General features: G+C 44.7%; 1 protein-coding gene across 1 annotated transcript in view; it reads left to right on the forward strand.

Annotated features, from left to right (window-relative positions):
• Positions 1-21070, forward strand: part of T265_07139 (hypothetical protein) — a gene marked incomplete at both ends in the record, with an annotated part of 48396 nt that overhangs the window by 476 nt on the left and 26850 nt on the right. The window contains one exon of the mRNA XM_009172583.1: positions 4333-4462. Within this exon, the coding sequence (XP_009170847.1) occupies positions 4333-4462 (130 nt within the window). The remainder of the gene's footprint in view (positions 1-4332; positions 4463-21070) is intronic.

Genomic DNA, 21070 nt, shown 5'->3' on the forward strand with positions numbered 1-21070 from the left:
TCATATTGAGTGCTGTGGAATTTCCACAGCTTCCCAGCTGCAGCCCATGAGATCCTGTTTGCAGGTCTTTGGAAACCCTGCATAACGTGGGACGCAACCGATTCCAGTGTCGTGCACATTGTTACTTCCTAGCCAAACTGTTTTAGGTAAAATTCGCTTGCTGTTGCTCGCTAAACCTGTGTCGGGTGAAGTTCACAAATGACATTAGCATTGATCCTATTGGTGGCGCCTTATTTCGACGCTCACATATGTCTATTTCAATGAAATTCAAGGTGTAGGCACGTTATTCTCGATGCTCTTTCTTGAGAACAATGAGCTTCTGCGTGCTACTTCCCTAAACTTCCTTCTTCCCTCCACTCTTCACCAAGGCTTTCTTCCCTCCTGGTTATATTGCTGTCAACGATGGTGATGCCCAGGTCCTATTAGACCTAACGATAGCTAAATGGAGGCGGTTTGAGGGACACCCTTATCAGGTTGGTCACACTCGGATCAGTACGCCAAGCTCCATGACAGTAAAGATCGAAAATCGGAGTGACCAAAAACCTAAGAGAGTGGTGTATTAAGTTACAGCTGGACTCGCTACGGCTATGCAGAAAAGGTTCAGCATTATATACGTTTTCCCCACTGTCCACCGCGATGTACTATCCGCCTCTAATCCACTATTCTATGACAACCGCATCTGCTTAACCCTTTGTTTGCCGTGGCAGTATCCTGATCACCCGTCTCTGTGATCAAGAATTTCCCTAGTCGACATTTGTTCATCTGGAGCGAACCCTTTAGTCAACTTCAAATCCATGGTACAGCGTCACCTAGATGCCAGAACTTCAACTTCCACACAAATCGTGTTATAACTAGATGATGCCTATCTCCACCGGCGTGTGATTTTTGTTTCCAACTTGGTACCAAATGAATCCGTGGAATTTCCCTGTAAACCTTCTCGGAATCCCTAAATTGAATAACCTCACTATTTTCCTTTTTCCCTTTACTTGAACCATATAAAACGGGCGACCAACAACCTACTACTGTACGCACATCATTTGGTACCTTTCAGTCATTCGGTTGGTTCCCGACAAGGCCAGCGAGTACTGATGTTTTTACACTGACTGAACTCGACTTTAGGCATGGGAACTTTTGTCGCTCGGTCTCTCAACTCTTACCTATGTGGATATCCACTTGTTTATCCTTCTAATCATTTAAATTATCCCTAACAACCCCGAGTGCGTCCCTGCCGTGTGCAACGACTTTATTCAAACGTTATTTGAAAATCAGATGGCTGCTTTTATTTTCACCGAGCTTGACAGTTTGCTTAGGAATGTTTGGTCACCAATCTTGAGACGTAATCAGTGCGCGCTGTAGAGCTGTCAAACATTTCTAAGCGAGCACGACGGATGGGACGTTTTTTGTACTTTAGGGTGCTTTAGCTTGGCCGTTTGCGAAATTCCCAGAGCCATCCTATGCTAATCACTTTTGCCGGTAAATAAGATCCTGGAATTTTCTCCCACGATGTGTGTTTTAAAAAGTCTGGTTATCTTTTGAAATGGAATAGAAAAGTGCAGTTTCGGGGTTTTGCGAGATAGGTGTTTTGTTCATAGTCACACCATTCTCCTCTGAACGGCCATCCTCCTGTTCTGGCGTAATATATTCCGGTGAGTCCACATTGCTTCCCAACAAAGTGTACCAAGACTTGCAAAAACTGGAGATGCGCCATTGGGCAACTGTAAAGTGATGTTACTTAAACCGGCGGGCTTTCTTTCTTCATGTTTTGCACAGTGAACTGAAGTACCTTCCCACGTTTTAAGCTATTTTACAAGACAGCGAATGGTCAAGATAACTGAAGTTGAAAACTTCAGCCTTGAGCATACCAGCGAATCACCTAATAAGCCCATAAAGTCGTTTGCAAGACATGTCGAATACGGTTTACACTTGCGGTGTACTCAGTGCCAATGATATCTATTATCCGACCGTCTCTCCCTCTAGCTGTCCTGGAACTTTTGGTGACCGAGATAATACAAGACATTTCATCAAAATCTCACTCCTGCCCCATCTCAGTCTGTCTATAGAAATATTCAGAGAAGACTTGAAATATAAATTTTTCTTGTGTATTTTGGTACTTTCCCTCTTGTCGTATTTTATCGCCTTTCCCTTAAATTTTCATTACCATTATTACTGTTCAGTGACAAGTCCCAATGCATCTAAATCAATCTACCGTCCATTGGCCTTCACCCCAAGAACACAAAACTCAGAGAACGACTACCTCCTTTTCTTTTCTGTAACCCAGGCATACTTCGATTGGCCGTTTCGTCACCCTTTCTTTACCACTAATTCTATTAATGACTTCAGAAATGCTAGTTCCGCTGGGCGTCTCCCACAATGGCCTTCCGTATCAGCGGATTTAGGAATTTATACCTTGTGGCACCCTCCAGATAACTTTGTCGCTCTGTCACCTATCAAAATATTCTTTCGTTTTCAGTGAAATACACTCATTTGCAAACTAATTTGGTTTTTCGAGAGAATCACCTGGAACCTAGCTGAAACTCCCAGTTTGGATGTTTCCTTTTGTTTTGTTTGTCCGAAATCCTAGTCGGAGCCTACCCTCTTCAGCTGCGAACAGCAATTTCTTATCGATAACGGCTATAAGTACCTTGAAGCGATTATATTCTTTCCTATACTATTTTGAAAGTTACACAGTGAATCAGTCTTCTCAAAATTTAGGACAGTCTCCATCTTCATGAAGAGCTGCGTGGGCATGTGTTCATAAAACGTTTTATTTTATTCATTTCCGTTTGTTTCTTATAGTGTTGAATAGTCTACATATCTTTTTTTCTGAACTGTTAAAAACGTTTTGTCTACTCTCAGTTCTATGGAACCAACCTTGTATCCTCCTCAGGTAGTGATTTGTCTCCCTGCTCTAGAACCTGCGGACATATTACAGCTGGTAGTTCTCTTTCTCCCCACTATGGCATCTAGCAGACGCCCGTTTGTCCCCATATTTCCGTTAACCCGTTAAGTTGTTAGCAAGATGACCGTTCGAAAAGGATGCCACAAGGAATTTTTCCTGTAGCTGTTTTATAGTATTGTGACTGCGCATATGTCTTTGTTAATGTCTTACCGTGCAGATGTGATTTGCTGAAACTCTGTCGACATATTTTTCCATTGACAATGTTGTGGAATATAGGTATCACGGGTGCACTGATTGGTCTGTTCGCCTAGCTTGACAGTTAAGTTGCAAACGTTTCGTCAACAATCGAGGTGACATCGTCAGTGCGGGGGTTGACGCTGATGTCACCTCGATTGGTGATGAAACATTTGTAATCCAACTGCCAAGCTCGGTGAACAGACCAACAATTAATACTTTCCCATTATTTTGACGTGAAAGCGGGCTTCAAATACCTCCTTTCAATTTCACTCATTGCTGCGCGATAATTTTGAGCTTTGTGTACGCCGGAGCATTTGGTCCAGATGCCAGAATAAGCCTGAAGGCAGAAACGGCAAAACCGAAAATTCTGACGGGTATTGTCGTTTATCTGACCGCGCAAGGGGTGGCTAGCCAACAGACGTTGAGTTTATTGCGTGATGCCAGTGAAGAAGCGCACAATATAAGGTGATGATGAAATGATCTTACTGTAGGCCGAAGTTTTTAAAATACAAGGGCATCGTTTTAACCCTAGTACAATATGCATATAGTCTTGCTTCAAATTACAACCATTTGTCGGGCGTTTCAGCGAATCGAAGCAGGAAAAACGCTGGTCACGACCGGCCTAGAAGGCATTTGGTCAACATACCTGACAGGTTCTCCGAGCATCGACAACTTCAGCCTACTTGTCATTCCGTAAAAACGGCATAGGTCATGCACCACCCAAATCTAAAGATGCGGCAGTGATGATAATTGTATTATTGGAATTCTAAAGAAAAAAGAATCGCGGTACCCATGAATCTCTGGGAACGCTTTGATTGTTTATGAATTGATGTGCAGGTAAATTGCGCGGTCTCACGCTGTAGTTAGTCGTATTATTTTGCTCAGCCGGTACACAAATTCACCCATATAAAAGGGAGGAAAAAATGCGCTGAATTTATGACATCATGCTGAACGGCTTTACAGCGCTGGATGTAGAAAAGTCAGGGTGAAAAAACCATAGAATATCTGAGTAAAGGGGAGCCATCACCAGCAAAACCACTCGTATGGCCTTGTGAAAAAGATAAAACTCCACAGTAGAAATTCTGTTTTCAGATGATGAATACTTGACCCCTATAACGTTTGTCCGCGGTTTAAACTTGCAGATAAACTTTGTAAGATTTGAGACTGTATGAAAGCCTATTTGACTCGTCTACAAGCGGCGTCAACACCGAGATTTTGCGTCTCTCAGTGGTATGAAAGTGGAAGCTCGTTGTGTGGATGTGTTCTGTCGAAAAGACAGGGCTGGGTTGCAGACCAGCCGAATGTTTGAAGAAAAGTTGATGAACGGTGAGTAAACAGACTCAAGCACATCCGAGTCGCCTGGGCCGGGGATGAAGGTTTGTTTAAAGTGCTCATATTTGAGCCCTTAACCTCAACATCTTGATCACAAGGCAACGGGAGAGTGTACAGTTTGGTTCCGGTACCCTAGCCGCAGCCTGACTCCAAATTCTGACTCACAAGTAGGGGGCAGTGTAACTGGGGAACCCAATTTTCGGGATAGCGGGGGCTGGCTTATCCCGATTTCAGTACCGGATTTCAGTAACTCAAACCAACATAATGAGTATCGTTGTTAGCGTGTGGAGATTTTATCAGGTCAATGAAGCTCATCCAAGAAAAAAACAGCTCTGTGCATCTCACGAACCTGCGACCACTTGGCTGTTAGTTTGAACAACTCAACCACCGACCGCGAGCAGTCGATCAACAGTGTAATAAACACTCACCTAGGACATTGTTCGTGTCGATTATCTATATTCAAACTGCTAACCGGGATGTTGCGGGTTCGAAACTCCCTGAAGTTATGCGAGATACATGCGCCCGATGAAACAACCGTACAATGTTTCTCGGCTTTTCAGCATAGACTGGCTCCGTCCACAGGTCGAAATCTTAATCGAGTTCAGGGCGCACAATGTGAGAAGACATGCATTTAAAACGATACTACAATACGGCGTTATTTCTACGGGTTTAAAAGCCAGTGTTACAGATTAAAATAGAGAATGCAGTAAACTAACAAGGATAGTGTTTAAGAAGTGTCTTGTTTCTCGGTCCTTCTGAAGAAACACAGCACTCATATGCCCCGTCAGTGTTAAGGCGTATGTAGCTCTTCGCTGCAGAGATATCCTTTGAGATAACCACCCCATATGCCGTCTATTCCAGTAAGGACGATTTACTAAAAATTCGCGTCCAACAGCGCTGAAAGTCCCTCTACCTACCCTCTTCAGCGGACAGGTGGTGTCCCTAATACAACCGTCTCCAAGGCTTTTTCACTGGATTCCGACGTCATTCCCGGTTGGCTTGATGACCTTGCATTTTGGTTGCACTTGTTCACTCGGCCAAACCTCCCCTATTAGGTCAAAATAGGTATCGGAGCTTGGATGGATAATAAGGACGTGCGGTTATCGTGTGTTTACTTTGCCAGTTGATCTAACATTACTGTGACCTTAATGACTTGTTATCTTGATGTTTCTAGGATAATCTCAAGAGTGCAAGTGAACGCACAGCCATGTTGTGAAGTTTATCATATTATCAGGTCAAGAGACTGCAACTTTATTTGAAGAAAAGTGCGAATGTGAAGACTACAGGAACGATGTATCACCAAGATATATTGCTTCGCAGCCAACTGACGGCCGTTCTTACCCAGTAAGGACTTCGATTAGCTGCTAACGTCAAGCCAGCACGACACTTTTGAGCAGTAAAGTGTGAAAGTCCAACTAAGAGGTTGGGAAAAAGTGTCGCTGACTGTCTTCACTCCAAGCTGTTTACACCCCACATCATTCCCCTTTAATCGGTCCTCATCATGTAGTGCAGTAATTATTTGGTTGCGTCAGAGCGCTTGACTCGAGTTTCACTCCGATTAGAGCTCATCACGAGCACATAACCTTGGTCATGCCGGGGGGTTTGAAATCTGGACATATGACGTGCAAAAAGAGCGCATTAAGAACACTCCACAGGAGTAAGCTGAACGCACCTGTATACTCATTTCTGAAAAGGCGAGCGCGCTCACGCTTGAGTACTAACTTTTATAGAAGTATAAACTAATCGCCAGTCAAACGAAGTTCAGAGTCATTTGAAGAATCGTCAACTACAGAAGAAGAATGACAATGTCCGTTCGGTGCATGATTTAAATGTGGAGTTTAAAAATAACAATAAATCCGACTCCGGAATGACATATACAGTACTGAATGCGTTTACGAAGTTTAAAAAGCTGTAATCCCAGACAAAATCACCTTCTCGACTGATTTTTTGTAAGCGAACTAACAACGCTTGCTGCGCCATGTGGATGGTTACGCGGACAGCTTTGTCTTATCGAAGCAGGAAGAGAATTGATATAACAGGTGAATAGGCTAACCTGGTGAACCGGATGCACACACATCCCAACACAACACAGCAGACGCGCATCCAGACAACCTCACCACATTATCTGTTATTGTTCACATTATCCACCCAACCCTTAGTTTTCGTTACTATTATTATTAGTAGTAGTATTGTATGCGCCAACTTGAGAAGGTTCACCCGTGGCAACCGAAACATCGCATTTATGACACCTTATTTAAACAAGCTCCTGTTCTGATTAAAAATGGCAACGGGGACTTCTGTTTTAACCCAACCACGTGACTAATCCCAGTGTGAATCTCGGGTCTGATGAGTTGATGATCATCCAGTATGCACACTATTAGCCAAAAAATATGCACGCAAGCCGTTCGTGATCCACACGAGCTTTTTGGTTGCGCTTTCCTATCGAGATTCAACCATATCTCCAGTTGTTCAACTTAGTTCATTTCTCCATGCAGGATGTTTAGAGGTGTGGCATCGCCAGACAGGTTTTTTTCCAACTTTTGTAATTTTAAACATGCCAACTGTGTCCAAGATGCACCCTAGTCGATCACTCAACTGAGTTTAGATTGCGAGCTCCCGTCAGTGAAAATGACAGTGCACTTGCATACTCGGCCGATGTGTTGTGAACCAAAAGGCGCTCACTCGCATTACGAGGCGATAAATCCATGCCTATACAAGTTTTCCAATTCCTAGTGTTATACTTAGTATTCAGGCATTCAATTCCGACTGATCAGCTGACATTTTCCACGGTAACTCCAATAATTACACGCCATTGGTTAGATCAGTGTGCCTGGGAAAGAACGTATTCAAACCATGAACTTGACGCTCTTGGATGAGCCTTACAAAGGTAGGGCGTTGATAATGAACCTCCTGAGTTCGACATATGTTCCTCAAACCTCACCGGTGGAAAAGAAGTCCGTGGTGTTTGAGAAACTCAATTGTAGGTTGATAGGGAAGCACACTTGTGTGTTATATTTAAGACCGAAACAAGTTTGTTGTGGTTTTCAATGAAAACAACGATACAGTTTATCTCGGTTTAAAATATTCATAGACTGACCTGCCACAAAAGATTTCATTCTGGCAAAGCTCTCTTAAAAAGACAAATATTCGCGAAATACACTCATTTACACAAGAATTTGGTCCTAACTGGAGGCTCAAGCGAATCTCCACTGAGTGACCCGTTTGTGATATTCTTCAACCGAATGTGCCGCACGAAGATCGTCATATGTTTCAGTTGGCAAGATATCAGACGTATCGGAGCACGAGGAACATACGCCAAACTTCGCCGTCCCGATTTTGGGTAGACGATTCAATGCCTTTGACTGATCGCCGTGTGCCTCCTCACACTACTTCAGCACGAATCGCATAAAGAAATGTCACAGCTGTGGTCGCGTGGTGAAACCATCTGGGTCATCTTTATCGCTGCGGAAACTTGCGATCGAGGATGTCACTAATCCTTCCATACTAGTCTCGGTTAATCTCCCACATCATTCTCTGGAGACCCTTCTGAAAATCCCAGCTTAAGAGATGCCCAACATGCACCCAAGAAAGTTACCGATAGCAACCCGCTAGTCACCTCCTCCTCCTCTCCTTCGGTATTCAAACCTCGCTCAATTGTCTTTATCAAAGCCTTTGGCGCGCGAACCCTGAAGAAACTTGGTCAAGGGACTGCTGTTGCACGCATGCTGGACATTCACTACAACCCGAAACCTGGAAAATGGCATCCGGTTACAGAAACCAAGTTTGCGGTCCTCCGATGAGTGGATGCTATGACTAGGAAAGCTCAGGCAACTGTGCAGCTGATGCAGACATCTGCACTGGTCTTCGCGTAGCTCTATGTCTTCAAGCTACAGCTTTCAAGCTTGATTGAACAATCTTCATTATGAGATTTACTGACAGAACTACTAATTGTTCCTTATTTACAATGTTTACCCACGCACAGACCACTTCTGGCTCGATTCTGTGAGATATAATTTTCTTCGAGAATTGAACTAATGGTTTACTTGTGATTTTTGTGGACTTCCAAATACTGACAGAGTACCCCAATTATGTTGATGTGATCATTTTAGGCACGACCAATAGTGAGGAGTGCCTTTTGAAACTTTGTGCCAATCACCAGTTGCTTTTCAGTGGGACTCAGTTGGGCCCAAAGGTTGAACCATGATTTTATCGCCGTCAACCACTGAAGGTAAGGTCCAGTACTTCCTTACTAAACATGGTGCAATAAACTGTTTGACTGAGGTATAGACTCATTAAATTTCGGCGGTGTACCTGAAGAATGAGATCCCATCCATCATTGGACAAAGTCATTTAGTCCAGAAATGGGCAGAAATGTATGGAAGCTGTGCGGATGACCTCCTCAGAACACATTCACCATAACCTCGAAGGATTGCCCTCCCCAACTACTAGGGATACCTAGATGTCTGGTATTACTACCTCCGTACCCATACGAAGGGAACCACCGGGTCTCAAAAATCACCGTGGTTCATGTTGTAAAATGTTATATCTCTTTAGATTTACGGTTCAGATGATGAGTTAGACGTTAACTTGAACGGTACCTTAAGCAGATAAGTGTGGCAGAGCAAGAAGGTACAAGAAATGGAACTGCATCAGCTAATTCAGAGAACAGGACCAAACTGGTGGTAATAATGGAAGATAACACTAGAAATCCAATGTAGATGAAAACAAACTTCTAGTTAACTGGGCGGAATACTTTAGAAAGCCACATAAAGACTTTGCCTGCATGTAAGTCTTTTGTTCGACCCTCTCAACTCGGGCCGAGTTTAGTTGGTTTAGGTTTCCTCAGTTTGTGAAGTACCAATATACTTATCAGTCCTAGAAGACCACCGGGCCGATCGCCCAAAACTACTTTATACCAGCGTTAAACAAAGATCCTGGTGAGTCCCCATGCGTTGTTTTTAAAAACGCTAACTCTGTCCCCAGAACTGGGGGTACTGAGTCATTGTAACTTTATGAGAAATTAATCACTGAATAAACTGTTCCAACCATGGACGTATAAGTCTTTCACTGTCACAAATCGTCCAAAACTTCGGAGTCTATCTCCGGCAAGCGAGACACGAATTCCAGAGACAGCCAGGTAAAGTGAGCATTGATCCCATCTCTACGTCACTACGGTTTCTTAAACAGAAACACACAGACCATCGAAGATGTCTTTATTCCCCTCATGAATAGGACAAATTTTCTGATTAAAGCTAGAATGGGAGGAATATCTTTGAGCATTGTAAACCTCCTTTATGTTCCATGCTTCAACACTCCCAATTGTGAAACAGTAGAAAATAAATCGTCAAAAGATCTTTCGATTACCCGTGAGGGTTTGGACAACATTCCATTTCCATTTTGTTCAGAAACCTAAGATTTCAAACGGCTTCTGGAGAATCTTTAGCGGACTTGGTATACCCGGGAACCATTCTGCGCTATCTGCTCCCAACAGATATCTGGAATTGAGCCCTGGATGAGGAACACATTCTGCAACTTCAACTCCATCATCTCATAGCAAACAAGATGCGGATGAGATGTAACACATCCTATCTTTATGGTTACATGGGTTGTGTCAATATTGGGGTTGATGAGTGAACAAAACCCTGTTTTGCACCACACTCTGATTCTGCTTTCTTCGTCCAGGCATGTTATTTAGATAGCCAAGACGACCAAGCTGTCAGCGCGTATTTTGTGATCACTCGTTTAAACCATGCCTTGCGCGCTGTCCATCTTAATCATCTGTAATCTAATCCTCCTTTTCTGACAGTCCCTTGTGTCGTTTTTCAACTGTTTTGTACGACGTGGCTCTCCGGTCATATATTGAGCCCAAATATTCCAGCAGCACGTGAGTGCAATCGTTCCAGCGGTGTGACCAAGTAGGATGACTCCAGCCGCATTGTCGGAGACTGGCAAATGAACTAACCCGCTATTCTTTGTAAGCATTCGGTCTCGCTTCATGTTGGCCTTGCCAATCAACACTGATGGTCTTGATTTCAGTGCACAGTTTATGACCTCCTTGAATGAAAATGCAATAAACCAGAACACAAATATAGGTTGGAACGGTCGATTGAAGCTTGTGCTGTCTTAGGATACATTGTGGAATACATTTGTTTGGCGTGACGGGAAAACAGAAGCTCTGTGTGGTGCGTAGCCCAATAGCAGTTCCGTTTTCCTCATCAACTTCTAGCCCAATTTTATGTGAACGTCCAAGCAACTTTTGTCGAATAGTATGCGGTTGGCCGATATTGATCAAGCACTTGGTTTATAGTGGCCACATAGTTTACTGTCTGCTAATGTCTGGTAAGGATCCACACTGATATCCTTAAATCTCCACCGATAGCCATATAGAGTATTCAATGAGAAACTTAGCAAACTGCACTAATTTAATCAAAAAACGAGAGGTACGTAAAAACGTCCAACACCACTTGAGGTACAGCGGCAGTTATCGTGACCTCCGCTAGTTCTTCATCCAACTTTAACACAGTGCATGTATGTGCACTGTGTAAATGCATACACTATTGAAAGTAAGTTGTAACTTAGGTTTGTGGTGACATTCGTTTGGGTTACTATTTGATCACTCTTCGTCTGCATGATCAAATCTGGTTGTGATGATCACAGTGTTCCGGGGAAGGGAGGAGATAGTGAACAATCACCATGCGTTCCGTCACCGCACCCATCCGTATGAAGTACGCGCTGCGTTTGGGTTGAATAGCGTAAACACAGGAGCAAAATGCTTGTCAGGGGACTCTTGTCTCGTGTCGCTATGCGTGACGCACACGTACTACAAATCACGTTTGTCACGCAAGTTAAGTACGTACTTGTTTGGAGTGGTTTTGACGACTGCTATGTCATTACAATGAATGCTACGCTCGCAGGAGAAAACGAACATTAGGTTGCGAACTGTCGATAATCAGCGAAAGTAACATTGCTTGACGGTGGTATGGTTCTCGGTCACCTTCTCGGGTTATCACCGACGTATAACGCCCACATCTCATCAAATTTTCAACCCCTAAGCTGTTCTCGGGGGCAAGGTGCTTCAGTTTAAGCTTCGTAACTTACTTCTGCCTTGAACTGGACAACCGAATTTTCAGACTCAGCAGCAAGTTTAGTTCTAAATGTACTTTTCATCTCACCTCTCATTCTATTGAATGGTTTGCGCTTGAAGTGGAGCAGCCCAAACATTTTATCCTGTGTATCCGAACTGGGCCCTGGGCGACAAAATGTCACCACTCCCGTGGAAGGGAGATTTTTCAATGCACCACTCCATTGGACAGAGGTACACCAATGAACAACTAGCACCGACTTCTTTCGCCGAAATCATTTAAAATCTACGGATCATTAGTGCGGTCTGGTTACCCGTCCTCGCTGGTTCGCTGTTGTAAGTGGCCGAACTCCGGCTTGTCCAATCTGAATATATTTTCATTTGCGCACAGCTCACTACGCGACCTGCCGCATATGCCCACGAAAGCTGATATACGCCTCCCGGATCCAGCGTGTCAGAGCTACGCAGACGAGGTATCCGAAGGTTTAGTGTGAAGTAAAGTAGGAATTTTTCACAGTACCTTCCGACTTGTTTCGGACTTTTGGCGAAATTATTTTTCAGACGACTGCAAAAACCGTGCAAGATTTTACCGAAATTTTTCGGAAATGTATACCAGGTATGGATTTTCACTGTCTGGCTGGGCGAGTAAAAGGCAGCAACACGATTGTTTGAACGACAGGTCACTTGGCCATCGAGCAACATCGTGCTCCTATTCGCTAGGAGGAAGGAGAAGGTGATAATGCTCTAGCTCATACAAAGTGTTAGTACCGAAAGTTCATTTATTTATAAACAAACCAGCGGTACACGCAAACTGTGCCTCTGAATAACCAACAGACGACCTTACAACAAGCCCTTTCAATGAGGGCATGGAAACGCGGTGTTGTGCCTAAATTCACACGGGTCTTGGATCCAGGTGGACTAACTACAACGAGCCACTTGTGGCACGATCTACTGAAAGCCGGTAGTAACATGCATGAGCTGGGCAGCATGACAGCTATGCACTTGGGCAGTGCCCTACGATTCCGGCCGTGGAAATCAAGACCTAATTGACACGACTGATCCACATGTGAGCTCTCCAAAACAAATTAACGATTCAGCGGCTTCACCAGCGCACGTTACACGGAACACTGGAAGGCACGTTTCCGGAACTTTTGGTGAAATGCTGCGACAATGGCAGAGACGAGCACCTTATATTCCAACAGTGAAATATCCCTTCCTACAACGAGTTTCGGAAATAGACTAAAAAACGAAGTATTTGAGGACAGTCCAAGAGGATGCCACAGTCCATTTATCTTGAGAGGCCACACGAGTTGGAGGATGAGACGCGTGCATTGCTAGTTCCAAGATTAAATTACGTGCGTCAATATGGTTCCTACGAGGTTATTCAATGTATCAGTAGCTAGAGTTGTGATTTATACCAGCCAGCCATCACCTGGGTAGCATAGGGTTACTAACTTTCGGCCAAGTTGGTATCCTGAGTGACTATAAACCGTACATCAGCATAAACCAAATCGTGTCTGAGTGCGGGTCTTCCGATAACCCTGGTTTTCCACAAACTCCATGGTGATGTTAGCAATATCTCAACTCTTCTCAGGTAATTTTCTAACTGATTCACACGAAAACTCGTTTCACTGATGTAATTAGGCGTGAACAAAAAGTTCAAAAGTCAGTGCAGCATATGTTCGAAACGCCCACCAACATTTTGTGTGTATAGGTGAATCAGTCCGTGACAACTGGCTGTTACATTCTCCAAAGTTGAGCGGGTTATCCTCCTGCACTTATTCACGATATCCGATTGTAACTCTTGAAGATTCCTTGTTTCGTTCTTGTAGACACAGTGATTCAAACAGCCCCAAAGCGAAACGCCAGGAGTGCTTGGGTCCGAAATTCTGCGTGGCATTATTCGGCCGATTCATCAACACTCGCATACTTAACTCAAATAGCTGCGTACCTTTCGGGAGCACAGTGTCAAGGCGCCATCCTCAAGATATTTGGTATCGCAACAAGTGCTCGTATCATAAGGCTACAGCGAACAGATAATGGACGTTCACGTTATCAGAAAAGAATAACGGTCTGACGAGTTTTCTGGCAAGAAAGATAGCCCACACCACCACCTTTTCCATTTGTTGACGGTGGCAAAGTTTGTAGGGGCGCCGGTCGTAGCTAGCTCACGTTTCTCAAAATTCGCCATCCAGATGTGAGGCGACCGCTTCAGTAAACATCTTTGGGACTTACAGCCAATGGCCGAAAGCCTGTCGCTTCCTCAAATAATCTCAGTACAACTGTCGGATTTGCAGACTACAAAACCCTCGGATTCTTTGCAGCTATATTATCTTACGAACTGCTTACTTCGGGGCGCTGCATTTCTGAGTGATTCTCCGTATGCTGTGTTCGGAATTTCTATCCCATTCTCAGAGAAATACTTATGTAGAGAAACGGAAGTGAGCGACCAACCTGTTCTGGTTGTTTCGTCTACGTTGCCAGTGAGTTGTTTACTTCACTACAATCTTTCGAACATAGCTGCCCGCTATCCACCGTACGCTAGCAATGATAGTGTTGAACCAGTACTCAGTCTTAGTTGGTTGGTAACCGCACTCCCCATGTATCACCACTATTTGTACTTTTATCTCTTGAGTATCGTATGAGGTCATATAATGGTCACCCATGCGTTAATGCGTTTTGAGGCACTCGCAGGTGCATTCACGAGCGACACCGTTGACCGTTCCCCAGGTGCGTAGCCGTTATGAGATTCAGAGGGTATGTGTAATTGTTGACCGGGTATCCGGAGCTCTCGCCACAATCGATGCGTTGCACCTAACTGACCTTTGACTCGTGAGAATGTGGGCACAACACCGCGTTCCCATTCCCACAACGAACGGGCTTGCATCCAGGTGATCCGTTGATGTTCTGATTACCCAAAGGCGTTTGGTCCGTACGCGCAGGTGGTTTTTCAGTTAGGAAAAATGGGCATCTTCCGGAATAGCGGTACCCCTTTGAGGCACATAAGCTAAGCAGGCTATCAACTAATCAATTTCCCCCCTTTTTGCCAATGATGCTTACTGTCCAGGAGCCTAATCTGAGTATTCAGTGGTCCCCAGGAAAGTGAGATTCAGGAATTTCGTAATTTATATGACAACTAGCATCCGGCAGGCGTTTGCTCCTGACTCCACACAAAATGGGGACCTGAGATTCGTAACGGAGTCCTGGGGGACGGCTATGACTGGCACCCGGTGGCAGTCGATCAGAATGTGTCGATCAGAGTGTCCATCCTATCTGCGGTTGATCTTTGTTCGACCTTGCCTGATAGGATGGAAATAACGATAGCGTTCTCCACTGGTTAAGCGCTTGTTGGTCGGAGAGAAACACAGTGATTACCTCGCGGACCGTCGTTTAATGCAAGCATTTCTGGAGCAACAAGCCAAATCTCAATAGACGAGAGAATAAATTTCGGCATATTTAAGACCGCGTTTGTTTGGTTCAAATTAGGGCCTAAGCAGAAACCTGAATTTTTTATCAGTAAGCTGATCTGTTCTAACCTCTTGTATGGGTTCGGAAAGCAGCGCTTGAATTAGCCGGTAAATTAGTCGAACTGCATGTACTGAAACCGAACATCGATGATGGCGTTAATCCTATTACTGGACATACACCAAGCGTGGTCTGACTGCTTGCTTAGTTGTATAGATTATCAACCTGGATGTCAATTAAATTTTATCTGACTCACCAAAAGCACCCATTTCTCACGAGTTCTTCGGAGGCAACCCTAGAGAACAGTTTGGCCATTCACGTCAAACACGAGACAGCTTAACTTTTTCTCCGTCCCATTCGTTTAGGTCATGTAGGATATACTGGTGCGGAGATAAAGATGAAAAGCCGAGACACGGATGACGCGTTTTATGCAACCTGTGTCATGCCCGAGGACAATGAAGAAAGAATGTAGGCTTTGATGAGCGATTCTGAGAGCCTTTCCAAAATGAATGCTTCCGCAGGATCCTAAACTCCTACCCTTTGTCTTTTTTGTGAACAAGGGTAACCAAAGCCCGATAAGTCGCTTACCAACCAGTGGTGTGGGCAAATTAAAAAGATGGTGGCCACGTCCGAATATACTACTGAAGCAAGCTAACAAGGTTGGACAAGTGGACCTGCGCTGCACCTGCCAACTTGAAGCAAGGCATTTCATGGGACGAATTGGGCTGCCTAATATAATATTCTAAGTTTCTGAACGAGCCGCAACAAACGTTAGTCATTTGCCATGCAGCGACTGTTATTAAATTTTTCATGAAATAGGCAAGAACGAAATAGCTCGGAGAACCTCAAGCCTTTCCGTTTGATAAGGTTTATAATGCGTGCACGTTTGCTTCGGAAGACCCACGGTACCCCCGTAATATCTGGATTGGATTGCATACCTGCACATACTGGAAGAACTTGTTATGACGGCCAGCAATATTATCAATAACAATGCCTACATGCGTCACTTACAAACCGGTGTATTTAGGAAAATAACTACCCAGAAAATCCGCGAAGTTTTTCCACATGGTGGATGTGCTCATTCTGTTCATCATGGATGATTAAGGCCTAAATTTGAATGTCATGAGGAATTCGTATACTCCATCCACATGGTGCCTTCCCTATTGGTAATGCCACGGTGCCTTGTCGTACAACACAACTAGTTGGAATGTGATATTTCAGTTCATTTCGTGACTCGAAAAGAACCACTGTATAACCTTCATCCACTAGGCCTATTATTAATCTTTTGTCTTTAACGAATAGCTTCTGTTCGTTGCTATGAGAAAGTTCTACACAGGTCCTGACACTAAGGATCAAGTGCCCGCAATCAGTTAAACTCATCTACGCATCAAGAAAAATCCTCTGCTCTCTAGCTTCAATAGTTTTTGCGCGTGCAGTTGACGGTGTTTGTGAGGGCAGGGTGAAGAAGTTTGGTTGTCATAATGGGGTTGTAGTAATAACGAGAGACCTACATGTGATGTGTTCCGTTCACAGCCTGTCATTACACAGATTCGTATCTACTTTAGCGCTATGGTCAGAATTTTAATAAGCTAACCGATTATTTCCTCGATTTCCCTTGGATCAAATTTCACGTTGCTCGCTATCAGGCCCCGCAGCCCCTCGCGGCCCCAACCACTGCATCCCTCGTTAACAGTGTTAACTGGCTAACAGTGTTTGTTCGTCAGGCTGTCATCTCTTTTGACCCAGAGTCTTGCTATACACTTTTGCTTCACGTCCAGTGCACTTCTTTATCCGCCTTCTCTCTGATCTACTGGGCTCATACAAGTGGGTGCACGCTACCCAACTACGGTGTAAACACTGGTGTCGTTCCAGTCGTTGAACCCATGACGAACTGTTTTTTTAAACTGACGCCACTTGTTTTCGTCAACGCCTTATCCAACATGGAGCAATCTGGTGATACGCTGGCACACCCTCATGTCACATTTTCTATAGGTCCCTGGAGCAGGCGTTTTTGAGTACTACAAGTAACGTACAGATTACGAAGCCACCAAATGGCATTCTTTTAGAGGCGACTGAGTACCCCATTCACTTGACTGTACGATGAACAGTGCTGTAAGTAATGAAGCATATGATTGGTTGGAGGGTTACTTAACTCGCACGAGCTTCTGTTCTATGAGAAAGTTCTACACAGGTCCTGACACTAAGGATCAAGTGCCCGCAATCAGTTAAACTCATCTACGCATCAAGAAAAATCCTCTGCTCTCTAGCTTCAATAGTTTTTGCGCGTGCAGTTGACGGTGTTTGTGAGGGCAGGGTGAAGAAGTTTGGTTGTCATAATGGGGTTGTAGTAATAACGAGAGACCTACATGTGATGTGTTCCGTTCACAGCCTGTCATTACACAGATTCGTATCTACTTTAGCGCTATGGTCAGAATTTTAATAAGCTAACCGATTATTTCCTCGATTTCCCTTGGATCAAATTTCACGTTGCTCGCTATCAGGCCCCGCAGCCCCTCGCGGCCCCAACCACTGCATCCCTCGTTAACAGTGTTAACTGGCTAACAGTGTTTGTTCGTCAGGCTGTCATCTCTTTTGACCCAGAGTCTTGCTATACACTTTTGCTTCACGTCCAGTGCACTTCTTTATCCGCCTTCTCTCTGATCTACTGGGCTCATACAAGTGGGTGCACGCTACCCAACTACGGTGTAAACACTGGTGTCGTTCCAGTCGTTGAACCCATGACGAACTGTTTTTTTAAACTGACGCCACTTGTTTTCGTCAACGCCTTATCCAACATGGAGCAATCTGGTGATACGCTGGCACACCCTCATGTCACATTTTCTATAGGTCCCTGGAGCAGGCGTTTTTGAGTACTACAAGTAACGTACAGATTACGAAGCCACCAAATGGCATTCTTTTAGAGGCGACTGAGTACCCCATTCACTTGACTGTACGATGAACAGTGCTGTAAGTAATGAAGCATATGATTGGTTGGAGGGTTACTTAACTCGCACGAAAGCTGCAACAGATTCTTCGCCCTTTTCACCCATGAGTGAAATTACTTCATTGTCCTCTTATAATTCGATTAAGTTAATCAATAATTTTTCAGGTTTTAGCCGCCACCTTTTGACGTCAGTTAGTCCCACCAATGATTGCTACTTGATTTCGAAGTCAGAAAACTGTACTTGAAGTTTTCTGAGGAAGACTTGAACAATGTATCTGGGTTAATTACGGTTCACCTAATAATTTTCCGTAGAGTGCAACCAACAAGGTTGTTTAACTCATGCCGCTTGCATTTGTCCTGAAAAATTTCCTTCCCGCCGGTGCCGTAGTGCTGGTGGTTCTCTGTCGCTTTCTGACCGCACACGAAAGCCACTGACGGTCATCATTCGTTCTTCAATTATGCGTGTCCGTGCGCGCTCACCGCCAAGCCTGCGTTCCACTTGTTGCAGCTCCATCGGTCTATTTGTAGGACGTTCCTGGGACAGTGGGATACAAAATTCAGCCTTGAGGACTGACTCCCAACTCATTTGCACCGGTATATGCTGTCGGGCTCAGGGATGGGAGTAGGAAGCTCATGAACTGGACTTGTCTGCCTTACAGTAAAAAGCCGAGGGGACAGCGAGGTCTGTTGCCTCTCATTGATGATGCGTACGCCAAACGCAAGTGCGGACATGAACATTGGCAAAACTGGACGAGATGCTCAGGTTTTGCAGATGCTACAAAGTAAAAAGTCGATAACCCACTGAAGAACTTACGTTACAACTGAAATAGAGCATCGTCTACGAAAAAAAGCTTATTTTCAACGCAGCGGGTTTGTTGCCATCACATAAGATCATTCACAGTTCGGTATTCTTACTTTAACCGCAAACACTGGTTTCTCCTGAAGGAAAGCTAATTAATCACCTCACGAAAACCTTCAACAGACCACCTTCCTCAAGTGAATGTACGGTGCAAAGACTGTATCGCGTTTCATTTGGCACAATATTTGAGAGATCGAATAATATGCAGAAACCATTTGAGTAGTTTCCTCCAGGGGAATGGGACTCCTCCTGAAACATCTAATTTACTCCCACTGACTTCGACCGAGACTTATGGGTTCGTGGTCATCAGAAAATGATCTGTTGCGACACTACTTCTTTTCATCGAATTTCATGGTCTTGGGGAAAGGAATAATAAACTTGGAGCACGGACCCGTCTAAAACCGTCAAACTCCCTACAAGACGAACGAACTATTCAACATAGCTGCTTTTGACTGGGTCTGGATACGTTTCTAAAGACAACAGATTCCAAGCTCCAGAGGTGTTTTATTAGAGCTAGCCAGGTAATCACATTGGCTACGGTTGTGCTATCGTGTATCTGATATGAACCCAGGTGTTTGGTAGGGAGCTGGAATGTTGAAAGGCCCAGGTATCGTTCGCACTGTGTACCTCACTGACTATCTTTTGGCAGTCGACTCAACAGTTGGTTCATATGTTTGGATCCGAGTGATTGTTGCAAAGATATCCAGGCTACAGTTATTCCATTGTCCCACTGGGTAGCTCGGTATAGCACGAAGATGTCACCGTGTTTACCGTTGAACATCGTTCCACCGCTATAGGGGCTTCACGGAACCAGAAGCTGTTGCACTATTAGGTTCGGCGGGTGATGGACCATGAGGAAGAATAATGAGCAAAGTGTTGAGTTATTTATGGTGAGTCAGTTTCAGGTTGCAGACTGTTTGAACGACTGGCCTCCTGATCGAATTCTAAGCTCAATAGTGGTCAAACGACTGGATGCTTTCGCACACCTGACGAGACAGTAGCGGTTAGTATGAAAGCTGAATGTAATGCTGTCTGCCAAACCTTGGCACAGGTGTAGACCCAAGTAAGTAATATCGGCGGGTGAACATGCAGTATCTTGTTGCTAGCCCCTAACCGACCAAGACTAGAGGACACACCAAAGTGTACCAGCACTGGTGACATGTTCATCATCCAGGTGGCAGCGTCACTCTGGATTTCCCCAAGTTGTGACACAATACCACAGCGCCCGCAGTGCACTCGGGAGCCACTCATATGCGCACTGTCCAGTGGTGATGGGCAAACTTACGAACAGCGGTGTTGCCGTCCTTGAGATGACAGAACCGTCAGTCATTTGTAAGAAACTAGAGCAAACTCACCTCGGCTCTAGTTGCTTACGGTTGGTAGGTAATCCCGTAAGGGCACTGGTGACCCACAAGGCCGATCCTACCACGGCATTTGCGTTCACAAAGTGCGCGACTCCGCATGGTTCAGGCCTTACTAAGCAAGCTGGAGCACTTCCAAAGTGTTCATTTGTTCCGTAGTGTTGTGACATATCACGTCTCAGAGCTTTTCACGTCAGTTCGGGCAGCCGTTCTCCAAGCCTGTCTAACAATTGTGCTCGATTTTGAACCAGTTCCTTTATTGGACGATGAAGTTGTTCAGGGGTGACAATTTAGGCCATTGCTTTCAAGTTGTCCTATCCACAGAGTCGGTTTCGCATGTCCGCTTCACCCTAAACATGCCAGTACAATGTTGCTCGATGAACAAGAAGTGTCGTCCGACCAATCGTCTTGCTCCTCGGAGCTCATTTGGCTAACATGGGGAAATTCAAAGTAGATTGAAATCTATGGATACTTTTGGTAAAAGCTCAAATGACCTTGCCAGTGTCAGAGCGCGCCCAGACAAGAAAAAGTACATGTGCAGAGAGTGACGCATCCCCAAGGTCACCATCGGTTTCACACGTCCGGAAAGTAGGTGAGTTGGCGGCCCCCACGAAACACGGCTCTCACCAAACGGCTTAGCAACACACGACCAGTGTAGTGGGCCTGAGAATGTTCACGACCGGAACACCACCACTGGCTGTACGGAGCGAACAGGTGAACGAGCATATTTGGCCAATTAGTCATCCTATATATATATATATATATATTTACGCAGACGCTCTGTATGTTTTGTCCTGGCAATACAGCCATGTCCCCAGTTCTCTGTCTTCCCCCTATCGCGTAGTCTGGCAGGCTCAGTGCAGGCGTAACCCAATAGCTCGGCCACCGCACG

This window comes from Opisthorchis viverrini (genome assembly GCF_000715545.1).
Source record: "Opisthorchis viverrini unplaced genomic scaffold opera_v5_159, whole genome shotgun sequence".
Classification (NCBI taxonomy): Eukaryota; Metazoa; Platyhelminthes; class Trematoda; order Opisthorchiida; family Opisthorchiidae; genus Opisthorchis; species Opisthorchis viverrini.